The sequence below is a fragment of the Phalacrocorax carbo genome, chromosome 23 (genome assembly GCF_963921805.1).
Source record: "Phalacrocorax carbo chromosome 23, bPhaCar2.1, whole genome shotgun sequence".
NCBI classification, from domain to species: Eukaryota; Metazoa; Chordata; class Aves; order Suliformes; family Phalacrocoracidae; genus Phalacrocorax; species Phalacrocorax carbo.
In genome coordinates, this window is record NC_087535.1 from 1,361,497 (window position 1) to 1,384,582 (window position 23,086).

Here is a 23,086-nt window from a genome sequence, read left to right on the forward strand (position 1 = left end):
CCTTCAGATATTTATAGGCATTGATGAGATCCCCCCTCAGCCTTCTCTTCTCCAGGCTGAACAAGCCCAGGTCTCTCAGCCTTTCCTCATAAGGGAGATGCTCCAGCCCCTGATCATCCTGGCAGCTCTGCGCTGGCCTTGCTCCAGCAGTTCCCCATCCTTAAACTGGGGGGCCCAAAACTGGACACAGCACTCCAGATGTGGCCTCACCAGGGCAGAGCAGAGGGGGAGGAGAACCTCCCTCGCCCTGCTGGCCACACTCCTTTTAATGCAGCCCAGGATACCGTTGGCCTTGGCCCCAAGTGCACGTTGCTGGCTCATGGTCAGCTTGTCCACCAGCACCCCCAACTCCCAGGGGCTTCTCAGCAGAGCCGCTTTCCAGTAGTTCAGCCCCCAGCCTGTGCTGGTGCGGGGGGTTGTTCCTCCCCAGGGCAGGACCCTGCACTTGCTCTTGTTGAATTCCCTGAGGTTCCCCCAGGCCCAGCTCTCCAGCCTGCGCAGGTCTCGCTGGATGGCAGCACAGCTTCTGGTGTATCAGCCGCTCCTCCCAGCTTGGGATTGTCAGGGAACTGGCTGAGGTTACACTCGATCCCATCATCCAGGTCACTGATGAATATGTTGAACAGGACTGGACCCAGGACAGAGCCCTGGGGAACACCACTAGTGACAGGCCTCCAGCCAGACTCTGCTCCGTTGATCACAACCTTCTGAGCTCTGTTGCAGAGCCAGTTCTCTGGCCACCTCACTGTCCACTCATCCAACCCACACTTCCTTAGCTTGTCTGTGAGGATGCTATGGGAGACAGTGTCAAATGCCTTACTGAAGTCAGGATAGAGAACATCCACTGCTCTCCCTTTGTTGAACCAGCCAGTCACGCCATCACAGAAGGCTGTCAGGTTGGTCAAGCATGATCTTCCTTTGGTGAATCCATGTTGACTGTTCCTGATAACCTTCTTGTCCTCTACATGCCAGGAGATGACCTCCAGGGTGAACTGCTCCATCACCTTTCCAGGGATGGAGGTGGGGCTGACTGGCCTAGAGTTACCCAGGTCCTCCTTCTTGCCCTTTCTGAAGATTGGAGTGACATTTGCTTTCCTCCAGTCCTTGGGCACCTCTCCTGTCCCCCACGACCTTTCAAAGATGATGGAGAGTGGCTCAGCAAGAACATCCGCCAGCTCCCTCAGCACTTGTGGGTGCATCCCATCGGGGCCCGTGGATTGGCGAGGATCCCGTTTGCACAGGGTGTCTCTGACCCAATCCTTCTCAACTGATGGTAAGTCTTCCTTTCTCCAGATTTGTGCTCTCTCCTCTGGGGGCTGGGATGCCTGAGGGCCAGCCTTAGCAGTAAAGACCAAGGCAAAGAATGCATTCAGTAACTCCGCCTTCTCTGCATCCTGCGTCGCCAGGGCCCCTTCCTTGTTCAGCAGTGGCCCACTGCATCCCCGGTCCTCCTTTTACTGCTGGCCATGTTCAGCGTGACCAGCAACGGCCTTCCCAAGCTTTCTATCGCATCCTTCTCAGCAGGATCGGTTATTCCTGATGATGAGCGTGCTGGGTCTGTGCTGGACCGTGCCTGGAGCTCCTTAACTTTGTGTTTGTTGCTTCAAGAATTTAATTGCTTCTGGCTGCGTGCCAGGCTGGCGTGAGCCTTAGCTCTTGCACAGAGCGATGGGCACAGCCACGTTAGTGGGTTTGGGAGCGCCTTCCCTATCTGCAACGCGGTAACGGGGCAGGAGGCCATCCCTTTTCCCCCCGTAGGTGACAAGACCACCCCACGCTCCTATGAAAACTGCCTGATTGAGACTATCAGCCATTTATGTTTTTAAAACATGCCTTTTTATCTTCCTGCCAGGAATTTTACCCAGGCATATTTGGAGAGTTTTCCCTATTTGTCTAGGATTCCTGGACATCCGACTAAGCTTCTGGGTGCCAAGAAGTCCTGCACAGCCACATCGCATGAGAACTGGCTGTAAATGACACCAACAGTGACCCCAAAACTTCTGGCATACGTACTGTTGCTTCTGGGATGCAGAGCCGCTTTGCACGTGCACAGGTTCGTGTGTGTCCCCAACCTGCGGGATTCCCTCTGCTCGCCGGTGGGTCGGTGCCGTGCCTTCCCGGCAACACCGGCTGTCGTGTGCTTTCTGCAAGCTGCCTCCGCCCTGTGGCAACTGCAGCCAGGAGGATGGCAGCCCTCTTCCAAACCTGACTTCTCTTCACAATGGAATATAACCCCAGACAAAAATCAGCTTGACTGGAAGAGGAGACTTGTCTGTGACTACGAGCCTCTTGCCATCCTTCCCTCATCTCGGACGCCCTGGATCCCTGACACGTGTGACTACAGACCCATCTCTGCTTTCCTATGGTCTGTTCCTTCAAATTCAGCCCAGCTCTGGCCTTCCTCCTATTTCAGCAGGGAGTTTCTGAACAGAAATTCATTATTTCAGATCTGCTCCCGGCATGATCAACATGAGGACGCGTGGCTCGGCAGTGCTTCTCCCAGATCCTGCGCAAAAACCACATCTCTCTGCTCCCAGCAGCTAATATCTTTAAGTACCAGTTTCCTTCTTTTCAGTCTCTCCCTGAATTTCCTTTAACTGCTCTGTTACAAATAACTCTTTTATTTATAAAATAACATAACTTTCTGGAATGGTCTAGATTTGTTCTTCTTACCTCTGCCAGCAGCCTGTTGGAAGTTAAAAAAAATATTTCTCGGTCCCTTTATATTCACTGAAAAGTGATTTTACGCCAGCAGCCGTGAGAGCCGTGGTAGATCCGTGCAGCTCGGACAGCTTGTGATCTCCGCTGTCTTTAAGGACATTATCCCGCGAATACTCCTGGGTTTGTTTTGAGCTCTTGATGGCATTTTTGATGCCTTGATTGGTTTTGGTCACTCCTTTTGGCACCTCAGGTCGCAGTCCTCTGACCTGGGACACAGACAATCCTCCGGTGCGACTGTTCCCAAGCGCCCAGCCGTGCCAGACCCTGGCTCCTTCAAACCGCGCCCTCGGGTGCAGATTACGCTGTGTGAAGCCGAGCAGCCGCCCAAGTCTTTTTGGAAATAAAACCGGATCGGGTAAAATTCCCAGTTAGAGACTGCACATTGACCTGGCTCGGGAAGCTGGGGGACCCGCGGAGAGAGGGGAATCTCACAGCCTTCCCCACTCCCACGTCCCACTGCCGGTGCAACACTAGATGGCGTGGGGACCCACCGCACCTGCCCAGCGGCGGGGACAGCTCAGCCTCCGTCCCTGCGCTACCAGAGGAGTCCCAGAAGTGGAAACTTCGGGTCTGCTGCATCCCCTGGCTCTGCCGGATACTGCCGGGTAGGTGGGGAGGCTGCAGCAAGCGAGAGGGAAAGGGGAGCCAAAGCCAGCCCCGTGATGCACGTCCGAGAGAGGCACGTCTGCTGTGGGGGAAGGCACTGGGAGGTGAGATGGGATGAACTTTGGACTGTGCCCTCCCAGAGAGGGTCCCTCTGTCAGATGGTGAGGCATCCCGCCGTCCGTGCCGGGGAGGGGACAGCCCTGGCCCGCGCTCGCTCTGCGCTGGGATTACCTCCTCCACAAGCCTGGTCTCCTCCTGCAGCCCCCTCCTCACACAGCCTCAGAGCAAAGGCCAGAGCCGGGGTCTGCAGCAGTGGACCCGAACTCTGGGATGCAGGGACCCTTTCTGAAGCTCACAGCCAGCTTTTAATAAGCCCACTCCACCTCCTCTGGAGAAAAGAAATAGGGGTATGCGAGCCTCTGAAACCTGACCTCTCAAGCACCATGTGTCAGTCATCTGGCAGAGGTTTCCCAGCCTCCAGGGGAAAGGATGCCCATCCCCGAGTGCTGTGGCAACCGGCTCTGGGTATGTCTCTAACTCTACAAGGTCTCGGGAAACCCTGTCGAAGATCTGTGGCCATCATGACCAACTGCAGTGGGTAATGTCGAAGTGCTGATGTCAAGGTGCTTCTGTCACCGACATCTTCACAGCGTGCCAGTGTGCATCGTGGCAACTGGCAATGCCCCACTCAGTAATATGGCTGTACCACGTTAACTAAGATGCACACGTTCATGGGAATCAGGAATCGTAGGATCATTAAAGTTGTAAAAGACCTCTGGGATCATCAAGTCCAAACGTCAGCCCAACACTCCCAGGCCTCCTAAACCATGCCCTGAAGTGCCAGGTCTACACGTCTTTTAAATACCCTCAGGGATGGTGACTCCCCCACCTCTCTGGGCAGCCTGTGCCAGGGCCTGACCACTCATTCCCTTCAGGGGGGCCCCAAACGCCTCGTTAATATGTTCCTAATGCCCCGACTGATGAGGTGACCTGCAGTGGTCCGAGCTGTCGGGCGGGCCATGCCCAGCAGGTCTGGGTCCCTCAGGTCACCTCTGCTCTGCATGTCTGTGCTTGGTCAGGGACTGGGTTCCCCCAGCAAGCGATGGCTGCTCATGCACATCGTGCACACCCAGCGTGGCAGCGCAGCTCCTCTCCCACTTGCAAGACAAAAGGCATCCTGGGACAAAAGCCTTCCCTGCAGACAGGACGTAAGCAGCACGTTCCCCTCGTGATCCTTGTCCCCTTCCTGTGTTCTAGGCCTTGGTTCAGAACGAGGAATTTCTTACCCAGAGTTCAGGGCAAAATTACTATTGAATATAATACCAAAGTTTTCCAGGTCCAAAGGAAGCACCACCCTGCTGCTGCCTTCCCAGCCCTCCTCCCTTCCTCCCAGTTTCGGTAACGTGCTCCCAGTAGCTGGGACAGCCTGGGCTCCTCAGCCACCCTGCAAAGAGGCTGCCTGCCCTGGGCGAGCCGCTGCGGCTCAGAAGGGGACAATGAGTGGGCAGGGTCCCACAGGCCCCAGAGAGCAGCAGACAGCCTCTTCATGCCAGCTGCTTTTTTTCTTTAACGCCTACTTATATCTTTTTAGTAGAAAAAGGCCAGCCCAGGGAAGAGAAATTAATCAGGAGCTTTTGCTAAGTGCATCTTGGCCTGGCTTGACAATCCTGTCCATGGCTACAGCAGTTAGGAGCACCTGGAGCGCCCAGTTTCTCTCCATCCTCACCTACTACAGAGGCTGGAAGATCCTCATGGAGCACAGATGCCTCAGGGACCCCTGGGGCAGCGGCTCAGGGTGAGAAGCAGCTACAGACACCAGCAAAACTGTTCCATTTTCCTGGCTTCCCTTCCCAGAGCTCCCTGTGGGGCTGCTCCTGGAAGGGGCTGCCTTTTGCCGGCCTCCAAGTCCAGGTGATGGAGCGTTGATGGACTGAATCTTCTTTATATCTTCCAGGACACCAAAAGTGCCTGAGAAAGGGAAGGTCCTGTCTCTGTCTAGTGTCACCTGGTTCCTGTCCCTGTGTGGGGTGTGCTGGGGGTCGGGAGGGTGGCCCACTCCCCTCCCTCCTGTTACAGCCAGCTTCCACAGGCAGTGGGGGGTGCTGGTGGGGGCCGGATCCGGGTGGCTATTTCTCAGAAGGATGGAGGGTGGGAGTCTGTACCCCAGCAGGCTGAGAACTGGGCAGGGACGCGCAGACAAGGGAATGCCCAAATGCAAACTGGGACTGCAGAGTCCTGCCGGGGGGTCTGAACACGCAGCAGCAACCAGCCTCTGGCAAACAATTTGGCACTGGGTCATGCTGCAGGGCTCGTGTGTGCACCGCCCTCAGCTTGTCACGGTGGATTTGCGTTACCTGGAGCCTTGGCGTGCTTGTTACACAGTCCTGGTCCTTCCTGGGCTCCTGTGTGGCCCTCGCATAGAAACACACAGGAAAAAAATGGAAATTGCAGCCATGCGTGCTGTAGGCCTGTTTGGGCATGGAGGGCACTAACACGCAGTGTGAGGATACGGCAGGGTCTGTGGGGCATCAGGGAGGTGGAGGCAATATCTCTGCTCCTGCAGACACCGAGGCTGCACAGTGCTCGTAGTGCTTTAAGCTTTTCCCTGCTCAGAGCCCTCCCGGCGCAGCTCCGTAACCTGTCATCCTGCTGTGCTGGAAGTGTTTTCCCAATGCCGCTGCAGCAGCCTTTCCTTCGCAGTTTCGTGCTGCTATTTCTTACCCCGCTGTTCCTGCACCCACAACAGAATCATCAAATCATGAAGGTTGGAAAAGACCTCGAGAATCATCAAGTTCAACCACCAACCCAACACCCCCAGGCCTCCTAAACCATGTCCCCAAGGGCCACGTCTGCACGTTGTTTGAACCCCCCCAGGGACGGTGACTCCCCCACCTCTCTGGGCAGCCTGTGCCAGGGCCTGACCCCTCTGGCAGGGAAGGCGTTTTCCCTCATCTCCAACCTAAACCTCCCCTGACGCAGCCTGAGGCCGTTCCCTCTCATCCTGTCACTGGTGACCTGGGAGCAGAGACCAGCCCCCCCCTCACTCCAGCCCCTCTCAGGCAGCTGCAGAGAGCGAGAAGGGCTCCCCTCAGCCCCTCTTCTCCAGGCTAAACCCCCCCAGTCGCTCCGCATCAGACGTGTGCGTTGGGAACCGCAGCGCTGCCGGGGGGTCCCGCGGGGAGCCGCTGCTCCCACGGTCGCTCTGTGCTGCCGATGTCTCCACACCTTCCCTCGCAGCTTTTATTTTAGAGAAAAACTTTCAGCATAACAAAATACCGACCCAAACGCCTGACAGGTGTTCCCGGCGGGGCACACGCTGGGCAGCCAGCCTGGGGGTGTGCGGGGGCCGCCGCGGCTGGCCCCGAGGGGTCCATCCTCCCCCCGCAGCGTGGGAGCGGGATGGGGTGGGAATCCCGGCGGCGGGGCCGGGGCTGGCGGAGCCGGGGGATCCCGGGGTCGGGGGTCCCCGGGATCGGGGTGGGGCGGGGATCCCCGGTGGCGAGGGGTCCCCGGGGGCGAGGGGTCCCCGGGGGCGGGGGGTCCCCGGGGCCGACCCGCCCGGTGCCCTCCTCCGCCGGGCCGGCGGGGCGGCGGCCGCCGTGACATCAGCCCGGGCTGGCGCCGAGCGCAGCGCGCCGCCGCCCCGCGACCCGCCTTCTCCCGCCGCCAACAAAAGCCCCCGGAGCGCCGCCGGCCCCAGCCCCGCTCCCGACCCCGGCCCGGCCCCGCACAGCCCAGCCCAGCTGCAGGTAGGTGCGGGCCCCGCGCAGGCGAGCCCCCCCCCACCCCCCCCAGCGGGCGGCCCCGGGCCCCGCTGCTGCGGGCGGGCAGCTCCGCATCCCTCCGAGCTGCGGCTGCATCCCCCCGGGCCCCGCCGGGCCCCTCGGCTGCGCCCCCCAGCACCGCACCCGGCTGGGGGCTGGAGCGGGGGCACAGCCCGCGGCGCGTGTCGCGGGGTGGGCGCGGGTGCGGTGGGGCCCGCAGAGGCGCGACATGGCACGAGTGGCCGTGCACATGACGCCAGATGCGGAAGCCGAACCTCTTGCATCAGATCGGGTGAACTTTTCTAACCCAGCGGAGAGCGGGCACCAAGGCCGCGCGGTCTCTTCCCACCCAGTCACCAAACTTTCTGCTGGCATTAGTCTTAACCTTCCGCTAAGTGCTCCTGTTCCCTTTTTCGCAAAGGAAAACCTTGGGTTGTGGCTTCGGGCTGGGCTGCGAGCGGAGTCCCTGCACCCCGTCCCCTCGCCAAAACGTGGGCCCTGCCGTCGCTTCGCTTTGCAGCCTGAATAAAGCTGACAGCGGGGGGGACCGAGCCCGCTCCGCGCGCAGTGGACCGATGTCGCTTTACAGAGATTTGCCTCGCTGAGGACCTGGCGGGGCACACGCTTGAGCACAGCTCCAGGTGCCGCTTTCCAAACCTCAGAGCCGGCAGCGGGGCCAGCGCGTAGGAGGGGGTGTTAATTAGCACTTGGCAAAAGTACCAGCTGCTGCCGAGTCGTAGTATTAGGTATAGGGAGAGACGGACCGGGTGAGAAGGTGCAAGTGCTAAAAAGTGAGATCGGCTTTGGATGCGGCACCTCCGGGCTCTTCTGGATTTTGCTGTTGAGGCTGGAAAGGTGTTGTAGCGTCCGTGACCACTCCTTGCCCTAGGGAGGACTCACGGCTCTGCAAGTAGCTCAGCACTCGCCGCTGCTCCCGCGGGTCGGTGACACTGTCTGTCCGGCCTCAGGCCCGCAGCCGGCCTCTCCCACCTCCTGGATTGGGGCCGCTCCAGCCGGGATGCCAGTGCCAGACTCTGCCTCTGGAGCGGCTGAGCTCGGCTCCCCGCTCCTCCGAGGCAGGGCAGAACAACCAGGATGTGTCCGACTGGAGAAGAGGGCTTTGCAAAGCCAAAGTGAGCTTGGTCGGATTTGGATTCCTGCAGAAGTCAGTAGCTTTTCTGAGCATACCTGAAAATGCTTTTGGCTTATGTTCTGGGCAAAATTGGGATTTTCTTTGAGGAACCAGTTGTGACAGGAAACTTTCAAGTTGCCTTTGTGACCCAAGCTGGGGAGCCGCGCGGTCCGCAGGCAGCAGTGCGTCGGTCCGCAGGCACGTCGTGGCTGGTGAGCGCTGGCTGATGGCCATGCCTGGCAGGCGGCTCAGCACGGTGCTGGCCTCGCACCGGCCCCTTCCCCGGCACAGCAAACCTGAAGGCTGCCTTAGCGGTGGCAGCAGAACCAGTGCCTGCCTGTGTTGCTTTGGACTAGACGAGCCGTGTGTGAGGATCGCTCTGGAGCTTGCACCCTCCCGACTTTCTCCCCTCCGCTCCAGGCAAAGCCCTCAGAGATGTCTGATCTGATACAGCCGCATTTCCTGGGTCAGATCTTTGATTTCTCCATGGTGATGCTCAGTATTTTGCAATGTCCCACTGCTCACCAGCCTCAGGACCCCATTCGTCTCTTGCTCACCAGTTTGACATCACCGTGTCACAAATGACCTTAATTTATCCTCATTTACACTGTCGGCAGCCCAGAGTCTCCTCACATCGCTGCTCCACCCGGCTGATTACCTGGCAGGGGGACGGGGGCACAGTTCTGACTTGCCTCGCGTAGGGCGCTCGTGCCCAGGTGATGTGAGAGCTGCCCCGTGACAGATGCTGTTTGTCCGGGCCAGAGGCTCCCGCACGGGCCCGACTGCGGTTGTGGGTGCAGAGCCCCCGATGCTCTGTCCCGGACATCTCCCACGTGGTGTTATGTGTACCGCCACGAGCCGGTCCCTTTCTGTTCTGCCCACACGCCTCATCTGCCTGGGTGCCTCCTTCGTTTCATGGCTGTGCCAGCTGCTCCCTAAACTGGCAGGCGGTGATCAGACCCCAGGGCTTGGGGCTCCTATGGTGGTTTCCTCCCCTTTGACTCGTCCCTTTGCCAGGCCGTATAATAACCCTCCATGGACTGCTGTGAACATCGTTAGGAGTGAACTTTGTGCAGCACTGACGGTGATTTTCTGCCATCCACTTGTATTAACGCTCTCATTGGGAAAGAAAAGAACCTTTTACAACGGGCCAGCATGAGTCTCGTGTTCCTCAGTGACCTCCTCCAAGCACAAAGTGATCGCTCTGCAATTAATTATTTTAGTAGAACATCTGGGCACATACGTGGGAAAGGTTTTCCAGCTATTGCAGAAGCTCGAATGGTTGTACTGAGATCCTGGTGGCTGCAGGTAAAGCTCGTTAGAGGGTGAAGGGGGGGAGCCTGCACCGCTCTGAGCGCTCTGAGCGCTCCTGTAAGGGCGAGGCTGCGCTCACAGGGCAGCGGGTGCTGCTTTAGCTGTAGCAGTTAAAAACCAGCCGCTCGCAGGCAGGTAAAACGGTGGTTGTCAGCTTTGGTTTGAGAGCCATGAGCGTGCTCGTCACTCGGCGCGCTGTAAGGAGAGGGTGACCGTGTCATCATGGTCCTGCAGTGACCAGTGACTGTGACCAGTGACTACAGTCACCGGTGACTGTGACTAGGAACAGCAGTTCCCACTGCCTGACGGCTTGGCTTCGCCCACTCACTGCTTTCCTTTACAGCTCAGGTTTAGCTGACATCCCAAAGGACCAGGACGTACTGGTTCCATACTGGTTTATGCCTGGTTGTTTAGTGTAGCTTAGACTGCCTCCCAGACGGGTGCAACACAAGCCCATCTGAAATGTGAGTGGGTCTGACCTGGTGAAGTGTACTGCCGCAAAGGCAGACGTCAGACACTGAAATCAGAGTTAATCTCCAAAAAGTGTCAGACTTGCGTGGTTCTGCACAAGCCTCACTTGTGTCTGTGCTTCCCAGCAATACAGCTGTTGATAGAAGGACTATATCTTGATTTTATGAGGCTCCTTGCCTTCTCCAGAGCGGATAATGGACCATCTCTGGGGCTGAGCCATGCCTGGCCCAGAGGTTGCTGTCTGTAGGGCCCTGGTTGCATTTGCTGTGACTTTACGGTGCATGGGACGTGGAGCTGCAGGAGGGGGAAAAATAATCTCTAGTTTTGGCGGTCCTGGGTGTTGCTCTTGCCTGTGCTCAGTGAGCTCTTTGGCTGCAGGACAGTCACCTCCTGTTCCTCATTCTGCATGGGCCTCATAGTGCTTTGGAGAAGTGCGACTGCGGTCAGCAATAGTTGCAATTGGACAGAATGTGGTGCTCAGCTCCATGGGGCAAAGTACTCTGAAAAATGTCGAAAGGGTTGCGAACCCTCTGACATATCTTAAAATAGCCATTAATTAGGGGGTGGGGGTGATGGGTCTGTCTAGTTGGCTATTGTAAGGATTTTGCTTCTGAGATGGCTGGTGCAGGTCCCAGGCTCCATGAGCAGGATGCTCCTTTTTTTTTCCCCGCGGATACTGACCTGTAGCATAAACGGCTTTTTGATCTCTGGTGTGGCCTGCCGGGCTCTCAGCATGTGCCTGTGTATGTCGTGGCCTAAGACGGAATTCCCTGCAAGTTAAATCTTATCCCAGGCTTTCTCTGTGCCCAGCTGTGAGCTATCACAAGCCCATTATCCCCAGGACAAACCCATTTTTATGGTCCTTCCCCATGAAGAATCCATCCTGGCATGTGCCAGGAGGTCTTGCTGGGTTGTTGCTTTGCTGGGGCTGCATCTGTGCTGGTGGGCGCTTCATGGCGGGAGTCACCTGCCGAAATCTCAGTGTCGTCATTTAAACTACATGGAGACACCTGCGACCTTCCCATGGTGGGTGCAAGAAAATAAGCAGCAAAAGGTCCTAATGTCCTCCTGTGGCAAACGCTTCACCCAGAAGTGCCTTTACCCTCCCGCAGACTTACAGGCAGCTCAGAGGAGTGTCCCCACTGCCAGTGTCTCGGCTTGGGCAGATGAACCCTGCTGTTTGGGACAGAGCCTCCCTTTGCTGCTGCTGTAAAGGGAAAAAAAATGTGCTGTGGAGGCAAAGAGGATCAGCTGGCGCCAAACCACGCCAGGCAGTTTGTCCCTGAGCGAGCTTGCAGATGCCCTGGCTGCGGAGCAGGGAGCGATGGCAGGGGTACTGAGGCAGGGAGCTGCCTGCATGAGGCTGCCCACCAAAATGAAGGTCGGTGGGTCCCAGAGGTGGGCTCTGCCAGCTGTCGTGTTTGGAAAGGGATGGGGGACCCAGGCACACTCTGTCCAGCATTGTGCTACTGCTGACGAGGGGTCTGACGCAGGCGGGCGCGGGTGGAAGAGGGACCACCGGGCTCCCGTGTGGGCGCCGGCATCTCTGCTGCCTGGGCTGGCAGGGGGATGCTGCTGGATGTTTCTGCCCTCCAAGGAAACTCCTGAACCAGGTCGGGCCCTCTTCCTGGTGCAGGGGGAAAAAACAGGCTCTGGGGAGAAACAGTTTGTGTCCTTTTAAGGCAATGCAAAGGCTGGGACTGGAACGATCAGGTTGAAGGCGGGATTTGGCACAGGATGCGCAGTGGTGGGAAGCCCAGCCTGCAGGGCCTTCAGAAAAGACACTTCCCAGCTGCTGCAATCACACCCCAAACACAGCTCCTTGGACCCCTGGAGCCAGCTCAGCCTCCCCTCCAGCCCCTGCTCCTGGCACCCTGCACAGCTCCGCCTGGTTCTGCTGTGCTGAGACCCTCTGGGTACCCGAGAGCCGGGAGCTGCAGCCGGGCTAGAGCGGGGCCAGCGCCTCTGCGCAGCCCTGCCAGCGCGCCAGCCCTGACCTGCACCCTGCCTGCTTTTATAACCAGGCTGAGATCAATTCCCCTTTTTTATTGCCTGACAAAATACTCTTACACAGGGAAGAGCTCAGCTTTCCCATGTTTTGGAAGGTACAGACATCTCACTGTACTTCCACTGTACCCACAGCAGAGGGTTTGCAGCACTTTGTCCTCCCCCATCTCTCCGTTTGACATTTATAAGGTCCCCAGCCCTTTTGTGTTGAGCATCCATCTCCCCAGCTGCCTGCCAGGCAGGGCAGTGCCGTCGGATGGTGGTTTGGAGACCCAGAGCTGGGGCTGCAGCTGCCCGAGGTGACCCAGGGGTTCAGAGCTGCTGCAAGGAGTGGGCTCAGAGGCTGTGCCCTGGCAGACCCTGCTCCCCTTCCTCGTAGCCATGCAGCCGAGCCGAGGGAGGTGATGAGATCCTGCACGTGCTGTGGGGTGGCAGACAGGGTAGTGAGGAAATGGTGTTTGGTTTTGGGGACCTGGTCCTGCTACTTCAGCTGTTTGGGAGTTGGGAAGCACACAGCTGTGCCTGCAACGGGGAGGGTGACTGCTGCTGCTTGTCCCCACGTGGGAGCAGAACGGAGAATTACAGAAGTGTTGGTGGAGGGAGGCTTCTGGAGACCTCCCGAGCAGCACCCTGTGCCCACTGACCTTTCTTATATCATTGGGCAACAACAAAAAGTGTTTCGTTTTGTTGTCTGTAGCAACCCTAGGTTGCTGCTAGATCCTTCCTAGCCTCCTCTTGGCCACACTCAACCAGCCTGCCTCCCTCAGCATCTCCGTGTAGGACTTAGCTGTCTTGAGGTTTATGTTGGCCTGGTCTTCAAAAGTACCAGGGCCCCTCTGGGTTGGAGCTCTGTGACTTGTGTTTGCTGCTCGCAGCATTTTAGGGTTATCTGCAAATTTGCAGATCATGGAGCCTCTTGGTCATGTCTCATCAGATACATTTCAGGAAAGTGAGAGAAATAGAAGCATTTATGTCCTGCCAAGGAGTGGCACTGTGGGTTAGGTTGGTGCTCAGGTGTTTGCCCTGCGTGTGAGCTTCTGTCCCTGGGGCTGCTGATTTCCCAGCCTCTGTGGTGGTACCTGCAATCCTGGAGGAGACTGAGGTGCCTGAGTACAGGGGGAGTGTGTGAGTGGTTGGCCGGGCGAGGCACAAGCTAATGATGCTATGGGGGACACGGTGCCAGAGCCTGCTGTGTTTGGTGGTACCAGGGGTCAGGTCCTGCCCTTTTGGCAACCCTGGCTATACCCCTGCCCTGCGCTGGCAGAAATGGAAGAGATGTTCAGGGAGCAGAAGCTGGAACTGTTTCCAGCTGGGTGACAACCTATGTACTCCCCAGCCCCAAGGATCAGTCACCCCGGCTATTGCTGTGCTGCCCTCTCGAGGGGTAATGGCAGGGCTGTGATCTAAGGAGGTGCCAGTGCCGTGGGTACCTCTGTGAGCACCGTCTCCCATCATTGTCCCATTTCCTCCCATTTCCTGGCACAACAAAGAGCTGCGAGGTCCCATGGCTTCCAGGACGGGGATTTCTGCTGCTTCTGGCTGGCAGGACTGGTGGTCTGTAGGATGCAGCTGATACTGCTGGGTGCTGAAACAATGGGTCCTGTGGGCATCCTGAGTTTTGCTAATTCTGTTATTCTGTGCAAACAGCAAACATCTGTGGGTGCTGCCTGCGTGAGCAGATGTGCAACGGCTGCTGGCAGGGGCCCTCCGGCTGCTTGCTCTGCCCCATCCCTGCCTCCCGCCTGGCCAGCGCCCTGCCTGGCCTCGTCCCTCCCGCTGTTTCTGCCTGTGCTTTTTCTGCAGGATGCCGAACTGGGGAGGAGGAAAGAAGTGCGGTGTGTGCCAGAAGGCAGTGTACTTCGCTGAGGAGGTGCAATGTGAAGGCAGCAGCTTCCACAAGTCCTGCTTCTTGTGCAGTGAGTACCAGCCCTTCCCTCTCCCCTCCGCCCTGCTTCCTGGCTCTCCACCGGCTGGGGACCCCGTCACGTCCTGTTTACGGGCTGTGTAAACACTCGTCAGGGTTCCTCTACACACAGCCCTGCTGTGGCAGCCCTGTGGCAGGGTTTCTGCTTCTCTCCAGACTCGGAAGTTTGGTCTGCTGAAGGAATACAGATCATCCCAGGACACCAGGGGCTGTCCAAGCTGTCAGGGCTGACCTCAGCCAGCACCCACGCAAAGACTTAGTCTGTCCCTACACCAGGGAAAGGCTAGGCTGAGTCCTCCAGACTATCTCCAGATGCTCAAGACCGGAGCATGAGACAGGGACTCTCCAAACAGTGGTGGAAGGAGGTGGCACATCCCGTGCAATGCTCTGAGGTGATGCTAACTTTAGTCTTCTATGTGGCTTTGCCACATGAAAAAGTTGGTTAGGCCTTGGGAAGTGGCATGGGATCTGCTCCTGTGTCCCAGGAGATAATGGGAAGAAGATGTGGTCCTGTCCTGGCCCTTCTGCTGATGGAAGGCCCACTGTGAAGTCCTAAAGTGTCACCTCCAGCCTCCCTGGGAATCTGCAATTGTGGTGGGTGTCTCTGCTGTATGTTTGGACCCAAGTGTCACCTCCAGGGAAGGGCAGCAGAGCGGGATCTGGCTGTGGATTAACTCAGTGCAGAGGTCCCTTCCTCTGCCTGCTCTGCAGGAACCTACAAATCCTCTTGGGTTCATGCTGCAGGTCCCCAGAAACCCTTCCCGTCCCTTTGGGGATACCAGGGCAGCTGTGCAGGGACCGGCGAGTAGTGTTACATTGCTGAGAGCAGCTCCTTAAACCAGGGGCATCCACATCCAGGGGGTCTGCAGGACCTTCGAACACGATGACCATTGTCCTCAGCCTGTGTTTTACCAGATCTCTGTCCCCCACCCTTGAAGACTGTCACATAACAGAACTAGTGATTCTCGTGTGTCAACAGGAGTGTGCGTGTTGCTTGTGTCCACCGATGGCTCATCAACATGATACTCCTGCTGCTCTGTGACAGATGCAGAAGTGCATCTTCAGAGCTGTCCTTGTAGCAGGGTCCCACTGAGGTTTAACATTTTCTTGGCTGGTCCCTGTACCCTGTTCCCAGCCTCACCACCCCACTGCAGCAGGGAGCACAGATGTGGTCTTTCCCGTATGGGCAGCAAGCAGAGCTAGGGTCTATAAACAGGCACACAGCGATAACTAATCTCAGTAGACCTATTCCAGCAGGGAAATACCAGTGTCCTCATGGGGCTGATCCCTGCTGTGCTCCTGTGTCCACCTGGCACGGATACTGGATACTTCTTGGCCCGCCTGCCTGGGACGCGGCATGCACAGAAGGATGCAGATGTGAGAAAGAGGGGCTGTTGCCATGTCTCTGCTTCCTGCGCCGTGTGAAGAGTGGCCAGCATGGCCAGTAGCTCTTGTACGTGGGAGTTTCCAGGCTGGAAACCTTGCTTTAGCTTTCCAACCTTTTGGCTTGAAAGGCCTAAGGAGGGGAGTTGCGGAGAGGCTTTCCCCAGGCGTGCAGGGGCTTGGCAGGCTGCATCCTTACTGCAGCCACTCTCTGCAGCAGGACGTCGTTTCTTCTGCAGCCTCAGATAAGGACGGTGGGAAATGTTACCCTCATCTGCCCCCACCACTGGCTTTTGCCATCTGAGTCCACGTCAATGAATGACTTCAGTATAGGGATATTGCCAGGCCCACTAGAAAGGAGCCTAAGGGTGACATGCCAGCAGCTGCCTGAGAGGGGCTGGAGTGAGGGGGGGGCTGGTCTCTGCTCCCAAGTCACCAGTGACAGGACGAGAGGGAACGGCCTCAGGCTGCGTCAGGGCAGGTTTAGGTTGGATAAGTGGTCAGGGATTGCAAGAGGCTGCCCAGAGAGGTGGGGGAGTCACCATCCCTGGGGGTGTTCAAATAATGTGTAGCTGTGGCACTTCAGGGCATGGTTTAGAAGGCCTGGGGGTGTTGCGTTAGTGGTTGGACTTCATGATCTTAGAGGTCTTTTCCAACCTTCATGATTCTATTCTATTCTATAAATTACAGTATGGGGACTAAGAGCCCATTGCACTGCCTCTGCCCTTCCCCACGACCCCTGTGCACACAGCTGGATTGCTTAGGCAAAGCGTCTGCTGTGCGATGCTGGCACCCAGGGTGCGGTGCAGGCCGCCAGGAGCCATGAAATCAGGCAAAAGGCATTGCTTTGAGAAGGGATACCCCGCCAACGCAGGGAAGAAGGTCATCGCATGTCTGCTCATGGAAGGAAGTCACCAGGGGTGGTCCAGAGCCGACTACAGCCGGGGCTCCTGTCCCCGTGCTTTGCAGATGTACACGATCACACTCCACACGTACCCCAGCCGTTCTGCCCATCTGACTGCGGGCTCCCCCGTTCAGGCCGTGGCTTGCATGCCAGCCCACAGGGCTGCCTGCTGTTCCCAGTCCTGTGCCGCAGGCTCTGGGTGACGCTGAGCTGCACCAAACTCCTGTGCTCCCAGCCTGTTCCCTAGTGCTGCGTTTGGGCCTCTTCAGGGCACTTGAAGGCTTTATCCTTAGGGGAGAAAAACAAATACTTTGACCTGATCTGCCAGAAAAATAATCAAAAAGGAGCCTAACCTACCACAGTGCATTAGAACTGGAGATTGGCTCAGGGAGTGACTTGGTGATTGACTCAGTGGCATCGATCCAACTGAGTCAATAGTACACGGTAGAAATGTTCTATAATGAGGCCATTTGGCCTCTGAAAGCAGCAGCTCTTGTCTAATTGTTTTGTGGAGCAACTCTGCTGCTCTTAGAAAAACAAAGGGTGCAGCGCACTGGAATTTCTGCAATGCTGAAACCCGGGAGCTGGGGGCTGATTTCTAGGAAGCAGCCCGGGAAAGAATTCTTCTGCTGCCTCTTGAAGCGTCTGTAGCTCATGCAGATGAGGGGCTGTGAAAGCTTAGATTTGAGCTCTAAATCCACCCAGCACCATGGGAGAGAAAGACAGATGCCATTGAGATCATTCACTCCCGCCCCTGGGACAAAGCTCTTTAAACCTGTCAGTAGAAGTGCCCAAATTCCCCTCCTGGGGGGTCTGTCTGCGTGCAGCCTTGCTCCTGGGGAGCCCCAGGGTAGTGCAGAGACCAGCACTAGCCCATTAGCTTGGCAGCAACGGGACCAGTTTACTGGAGCTGGTCTTTCTCAACAGGGGTGCGTGCTCCATCCCCAGCTCCTGCCGTGGTGGGATGGGGGAGCCTGTAGCCAGGAGAGGACCCTGCCAGATCCTCCTTAGACAGCAGGAGACGTCTCCCTTTCCACCTCCTTCTCCCAGCAGCAGCATACAGGGTTCTCTGCAGCCCCGGAGGAGAAGCACCATATTTAGTAATTGGGCTGAGGAAGGCTGCCTCTCGCCCCCGCGTTCGGTGCCGCGGTTTGCGCCACTCCAAGAGGAGAGCTCTGCTGTGTTTGCATTCCTATGATATTGGTAAAGGCCAAGAAAGTTTTCTGCTGGCGAAGAGGCCAACAGGCTGCTGGGAGCCTTGACATTTAAGGCATGTAAGCAGGATGGAGGAAGGCTGTGTCACAGCTGTAACAGGATCTGTTTTGGGCCTGGCTGCCTGCACTGTGGACTCTGCCCCAGGCATCTGGATCCTGCACTGGGGCAGGTAAACACTGGAGATCACTGCGGGCCCCGTTTGGGTGCTGCTCGCTTCCCGCTCCAGCTTGCTGGGCGGCGTGTTCCGGGAAGGGTTTGGAAGCTGACATGAAGGCTGAGATCAGGGCTGGGACATGAGTCAGAAAAACCTAAAAACTGGGAGAAGAGTCGGTGTGGCCTGAGCCCAGCACCAAGCTCAGGCTGTGGATGGGCTCAGCTGGGACCCTGAGCCTGGCTGCTGTCTCCTCCTGTCCCATCTTACCTCCCATATTGATTGCCAAGGCTTGAACACGCAGCGGAGTTAGTGTTCCTCACCTGAGACCACCCTGTGCACACACCATAGTCATGTCACGGGCCAGGGGTGATACACCTGAGCGTGAGCATCTTCCATCGTTGGCTTGGGGTCTGGACAGTCAACTGCGCACAAGAGAGTGCGCAGCCCTGGACGCGGCTGCAGGTTTGCTTTTAGCCTGCCTAAACACAAGGCAAAAATAGATTAGCTCACATTACTTTCCCCCAAGTGCCTATCTCTGCGTATCTGCAGCGGCCTAGGAGTGTGGCAGAGCTGCAGCAGGGCAGGGATGTCCATCCCTGTGCTTGTGACTCCTGCAGTGATTTGTAGGGAAATTTCAGGCCTCCCCCCCACCAGGTTTAAGTGCATCTCCAGGATACCAGCATCAAGAGGGTTAACAAAGCTTTTTCTTAGTATCAACCTTGTAGCTTTGGTTGTTGCTTCCTTTTAAAGCCAGACAATGTTCCTGTTGTGATCCTTATCTCTGGCTGCTTTGCATTAGCTCCGTTTAAGGAGGACCTTGTCATGGACTTCCTTGCTCCTTGAAAGCTGAGCTGTGCCATCCCTTGTGAGGGCTTGTTTTCTCCAGCTAATTAGTGAGCTCTGGATGCGCAGGCTAATGGCACGGCCCTCCCCTCTTTTCTAGTGGTCTGTAAGAAGAACTTGGACAGCACCACTGTTGCTGTGCACGGAGAGGAGATCTACTGCAAGTCCTGCTATGGCAAGAAGTACGGCCCCAAGGGCTACGGATACGGACAGGGAGCTGGGACCCTGAGCACTGACAAGGGCGAGTCTCTGGGAATCAAATATGAAGAGTGAGTTCAACTCTTGTTTTCGAAACTGGGGCTGCTGTTTTGGGCACCTTCTCCCCCACATCTGCCCACTTGTGTCGCCCATGCTCAGCTTCCAGCAGTTCATAATCTGGAGAGTGCCGTGGGCTGCCCTGCCTTTCTGCTCCTTGGGGGGAACCCGCTGAGCCCTGTTTGCAGGATGGGATGGGGCATGATGGGACATGTCCCCATTGCTTGAGCACGCTGCCCGTCCCCTCCTAGCACGCAGCCGTGAGGGTGAGGTTTCCATGGGGCTCTACACATTGCGCCTAAAGCTCTGGGCTCTTCAAAAGTGGGCTGGGCTTTGTGGTCCCATAGCTCTTCCTGCCTCCATCCTGCTTGTGCAGCCCTGATAATGAACTCCCCCCCACCCACAGGGGCCAGCCCCACCGACCCACCAACCCTAATGCATCCAGAATGGCCCAGAAAGTCGGAGGTGCTGATGGGTGCCCTCGCTGTGGACAAGCAGTGTATGCAGCCGAGAAGGTGATTGGAGCTGGAAAGGTGAGAGGGGGGATGCAGTGGTCGGGGCAGACACGTGCCACAAGTTGCTGCGTGGCAGGGAGACCTTCAGAGAAGGGGCTGCCAGCACCTCCGGCCAGGGCTGGACTTGGGGTCCGGTGGCCATGCTCACCTGGAGGCCTGGCACCAAAAGGAGAGCTGGGCATGTCTGGAAACCAGGTTCTCCAGGCTGCATCACTCTTACAGACTTGTAGATAGGAAAGAAATACATTTTGTACTAAATATTCAGAGCACTGCTGCTAGATGTGTTGGGAAGACGAGCAGTGATGTGGGCCATGGCCGCTGCCACCACTAACTGAACAAGTGCAACATCCAGCAAACCTTCTCCGTGCTCTGCTGCAGGCTGGGATGCCGCAGCCCAAATTCGGGGCAGGGAATGAATTCCAGTGGTCAGCGCTGCCTGCAGGCAGGGCAAGGTGGTTGGAGGTGTGGGTTCTGCTGGTGGACTGGGTCTGCTCAGGGTCAGAGGTAAAGGACACTCTGCAACAGCCCTGGTTCTTCCCACGTCAAATTCACCACTCCACCAGGGTCCTTTGTGTCCCAGGCTGTGGCCTTATCCTAGCCCAGCTCTGGGAAGCCTAGCAGGGCATGGGGGCCCCTTCTGCTTTGTCAGCCATGGGGTACCGAGGGAGGGTCCTGCCTTGAAGCAGCCTTCCCTCCATGGTTGGTACATGTGCAGAGCGTGCCGAGGCAACGGGTCAGGCTGCTTGGCTTTGTGTTGCAGGGGATGGGATGGCCATGGCGGGAAAGCCTTGCTTTCCGTTGGTGGCGTCGGGTCACCCCTGCTGTGCTCTGGGCTCCCTGGGGCTTCTGTGTTTGCCCTCTGTTCCCAGAGCAAGGAAAGGAGGCATCTAGTCAACAGAGAGAGCCTCCCAGCGCCATCGTACCCTAGCTGGCAGTGCAGGTGTTCGTGATGGACACCCTGAGGGTGAGCCTGGGTCAGATGCCAAACTTATGCTTAAAATCATGATCTGAGCTTCCTGGTAGGCTTCTGGGGTCGATGTTTACAGGGAACCAAAGCTGGCAAAGCAATTGCACTCAAGCAAACCCCGAGAGGATTCCAAATCGTGTATTTCATGTGCTAATGTTTGCTGGATGACTCCATCTGCTACCTCCTCCTCCAGCCCCCTAATTTCACATTTTCTTCCAAAAAAGGTTTCATGTTTTCCATATTGTTTATTTAAATTCCTCTGTGAGCAGCTCTGGCTACTCTAGGTCTGCTCAAAGGCTGTGAGCTCATTTATCCCCAGAGGACTGGCAGAGTCGTGGGGGAGTTTTATTTTTAAACACTGACTGATTTCTGCATTCTTAGTATCTGTTTGCTGCCTTCCTTGGAGCTGTAGCTGTGTCGGGGCAGGTGTCCCAACCCTGCTGCCACCCCCAGGCTAAGGTACAGCAGCAGTGGAGCTCAGCTGGGTAACTCGGGGGACTTACGGTGGTGCTCCGGAGAGGACAGTCTGCAAAGAGGGGGGGTGATTGCTCCTGACCAATTATTGTACAAACTGCTGCGAGCGGGGGTGAAAGCTCTCTAAAACCAGATCAACATGGGAGCAGTGACCACACCTGATGTCCCCTCTCTGTATCTTCCCTCTGGGGCTGGGAGGACCGCTCTCTCCAGAGGAAAGCTTTCATCCCTTTCAGAGGTCTTTGCCAACTGCTTTGGGTCAGAAACACAAAAGTGACCCGATTTGGTAGCCAAAGCATCGCTGCCCTGACCCTGGGCGTTGTCTGACCCGCTCTGCTCCTGTCCCACAGTCCTGGCACAAGTCCTGCTTCCGTTGTGCCAAGTGTGGCAAAAGCCTGGAGTCCACCACCCTGGCAGACAAAGATGGGGAGATTTACTGCAAAGGTGAGTGCCGCCTTCTCGCTGGCTTGTCCTGGACTCCGAAGGGTGGAGGCAGGGGGTGAAAACCCCTGTGCAGGGAACCAGGGTGGGCTGAGGTGTGGGGAGGTGGTGGCCCCAGCAGCTGCGGGTGGGGGCTGGCTGCGGAGCTGGGGGGTTTCCTGCTGCGCCTGGGGCCTCCCTGTTTGCCCAGCAGATCCAGCAAACCCTGTCCTATTTAGGCAGCGTCTGCATCGAGAGGAGGACCTGCTCGTGCTGCCGGCCTTACCTGTCTCTCCCTTCCCGTCCTCTGCAGGTTGCTACGCCAAGAACTTTGGTCCCAAGGGCTTTGGCTTTGGGCAAGGCGCTGGGGCGCTCGTCCACTCGCAGTGAGGCACCAGGAGCTGGGCTTTCCGCTCGCTCAGGGCTTGTCCAGACCAGCCTGTGCTGCCCGACCCTGCCTGCACCCGCAGTGAGCATCCTCACCATCATCAGTAACCACCCGCTGCTTCACAGCACGAGCCCCTTCCTCCCCGCCCTGACCCAGTGCACCCTGAAGCTGTGGGCGTCCCAGCACCATCCCCATCGGGTCCTGCTGGTGCGGGTGCTGGCGGGGAGACAGCTCGCACCTACCCGCAGCGAGGTCCGTTCTGCTCCGCGTTGCCCATCCCACCGGGATGCAAGCTCAGCTTTGCCATGCCGTGTCACCGAGCAAGCAATAAACATCAGAGCTGACCCATGCCTGGCCTTGCCGGAGAGTTTATTCCCCATCTGGGGCTGAGGAGGTGCACTGGATGGCCAGAGCTGGAGGTCAGGAGGTGGAGGGAGGATGGGAAAAGTTTGCAGTCGTGGCTTGCAATTAAAGCCCAAAGGCAGGAACTGCTTGGTGCAGTTTGGCGGGGCCCAGCTGTGGCTCCGTGGGTGAGCTGGGCCTGGCTCTCCCCCTGCTGCCGTGGTGGATAACCATTTCAAAAGCAGCCCAGGACGGACCTTCCTGGGTGTGTCCGTAGCACAACACGTGTGCACGCCCTATCGAAACTCCTATCAGTGCTTTTACGTGGCACCTCTCCAGACAGGCGTGCCCAGCAGTGCTGAATAATTAACAACTTTTCACCTACTCCCTGGGTTTTTAGCAGTACCATGGATCATTAAGCCGTCAGTTTGGCAGCTCCCCAGATTTAATTCATGTTCACCTAAACGCTTTACTTTCTTTCTGTGATTCTCTCGTTTGACCGGTATGACGTCCCCACAAGATGGGCCTCGCTGCAGCTTACGGTTGTGAGCTCCAAAAGGAATTTAGCTTTGGGGTTTTTTTTAACGTTATAAACTTTGTGGTTGAGTAAATGAGATGGGTAGTGTTCTGAGAGGCACAACAACGTGCCAGTTGGACTTGATCTTAGAGGTCTTTTCCAACCTTAATGATTCTATAATTCGAACAGCGGCAGAAATCCTTTTGTGGAGCAGGATTTGGGCTTCTTTATCAACTTAAGCACTTTCTCCTGCCCATCACACCCTCGGTTTTTGGTCATTTTGGAAGCTGAGATGGGGAGTATGCTCTTTAAGCATCTCCATAAATCCTCCCCGCAGGTTTCCCAGCCTGGGACCCAAATTCTAGCTGGCCCCGTTGCCGTGCGGTGTGTGGCTGGGGTTTGGAGGGCGGTAGCAGATGGCACTCGCTGTGCGGAGCAGGCAGCCCGGGCTCAGGGGTGCGGTGGCGGGTCAGGAGCTGTAGCGCAGCGGGCTCACGTGCCACCCTTGGTGTGGAGACCGAAACCCAGCTCCCTTGCTTGGCAGAGGCCCTGCTCCCCCGCGGAGGTGTGGAGGGTTAGGAAGCCGCCCGCTTTCTCTGTGAGCGAGGGGTGGATGCTGCAGCGCTGCAGGATTTCAGCTGGACGTGCCACAGGCGGGGATTGCACCGAAGCAGCGCTGTTTAGTCAATAAAGCTAGAACAAGTCTTTCTTTAGTCTCTTTTTCCCATAGTTGCAGAGGTTTTATCAGAGAGAGGGGAGCTACTGACATA

General features: G+C 57.1%; 1 protein-coding gene across 1 annotated transcript; it reads left to right on the forward strand.

Annotated features, from left to right (window-relative positions):
* The first annotated feature begins 6,916 nt into the window (after positions 1-6,916).
* Positions 6,917-21,807, forward strand: CSRP1 (cysteine and glycine rich protein 1). Its single transcript, XM_064471914.1, has 6 exons — positions 6,917-7,076; positions 13,819-13,931; positions 18,539-18,707; positions 19,100-19,226; positions 21,000-21,093; positions 21,383-21,807. The coding sequence occupies exons 2-6, from the start codon at positions 13,820-13,822 to the stop codon at positions 21,457-21,459; spliced, it is 579 nt and encodes a 192-aa protein (XP_064327984.1). The 5' UTR covers positions 6,917-7,076; position 13,819; the 3' UTR covers positions 21,460-21,807.
* Positions 21,808-23,086: the final 1,279 nt, after the last annotated feature.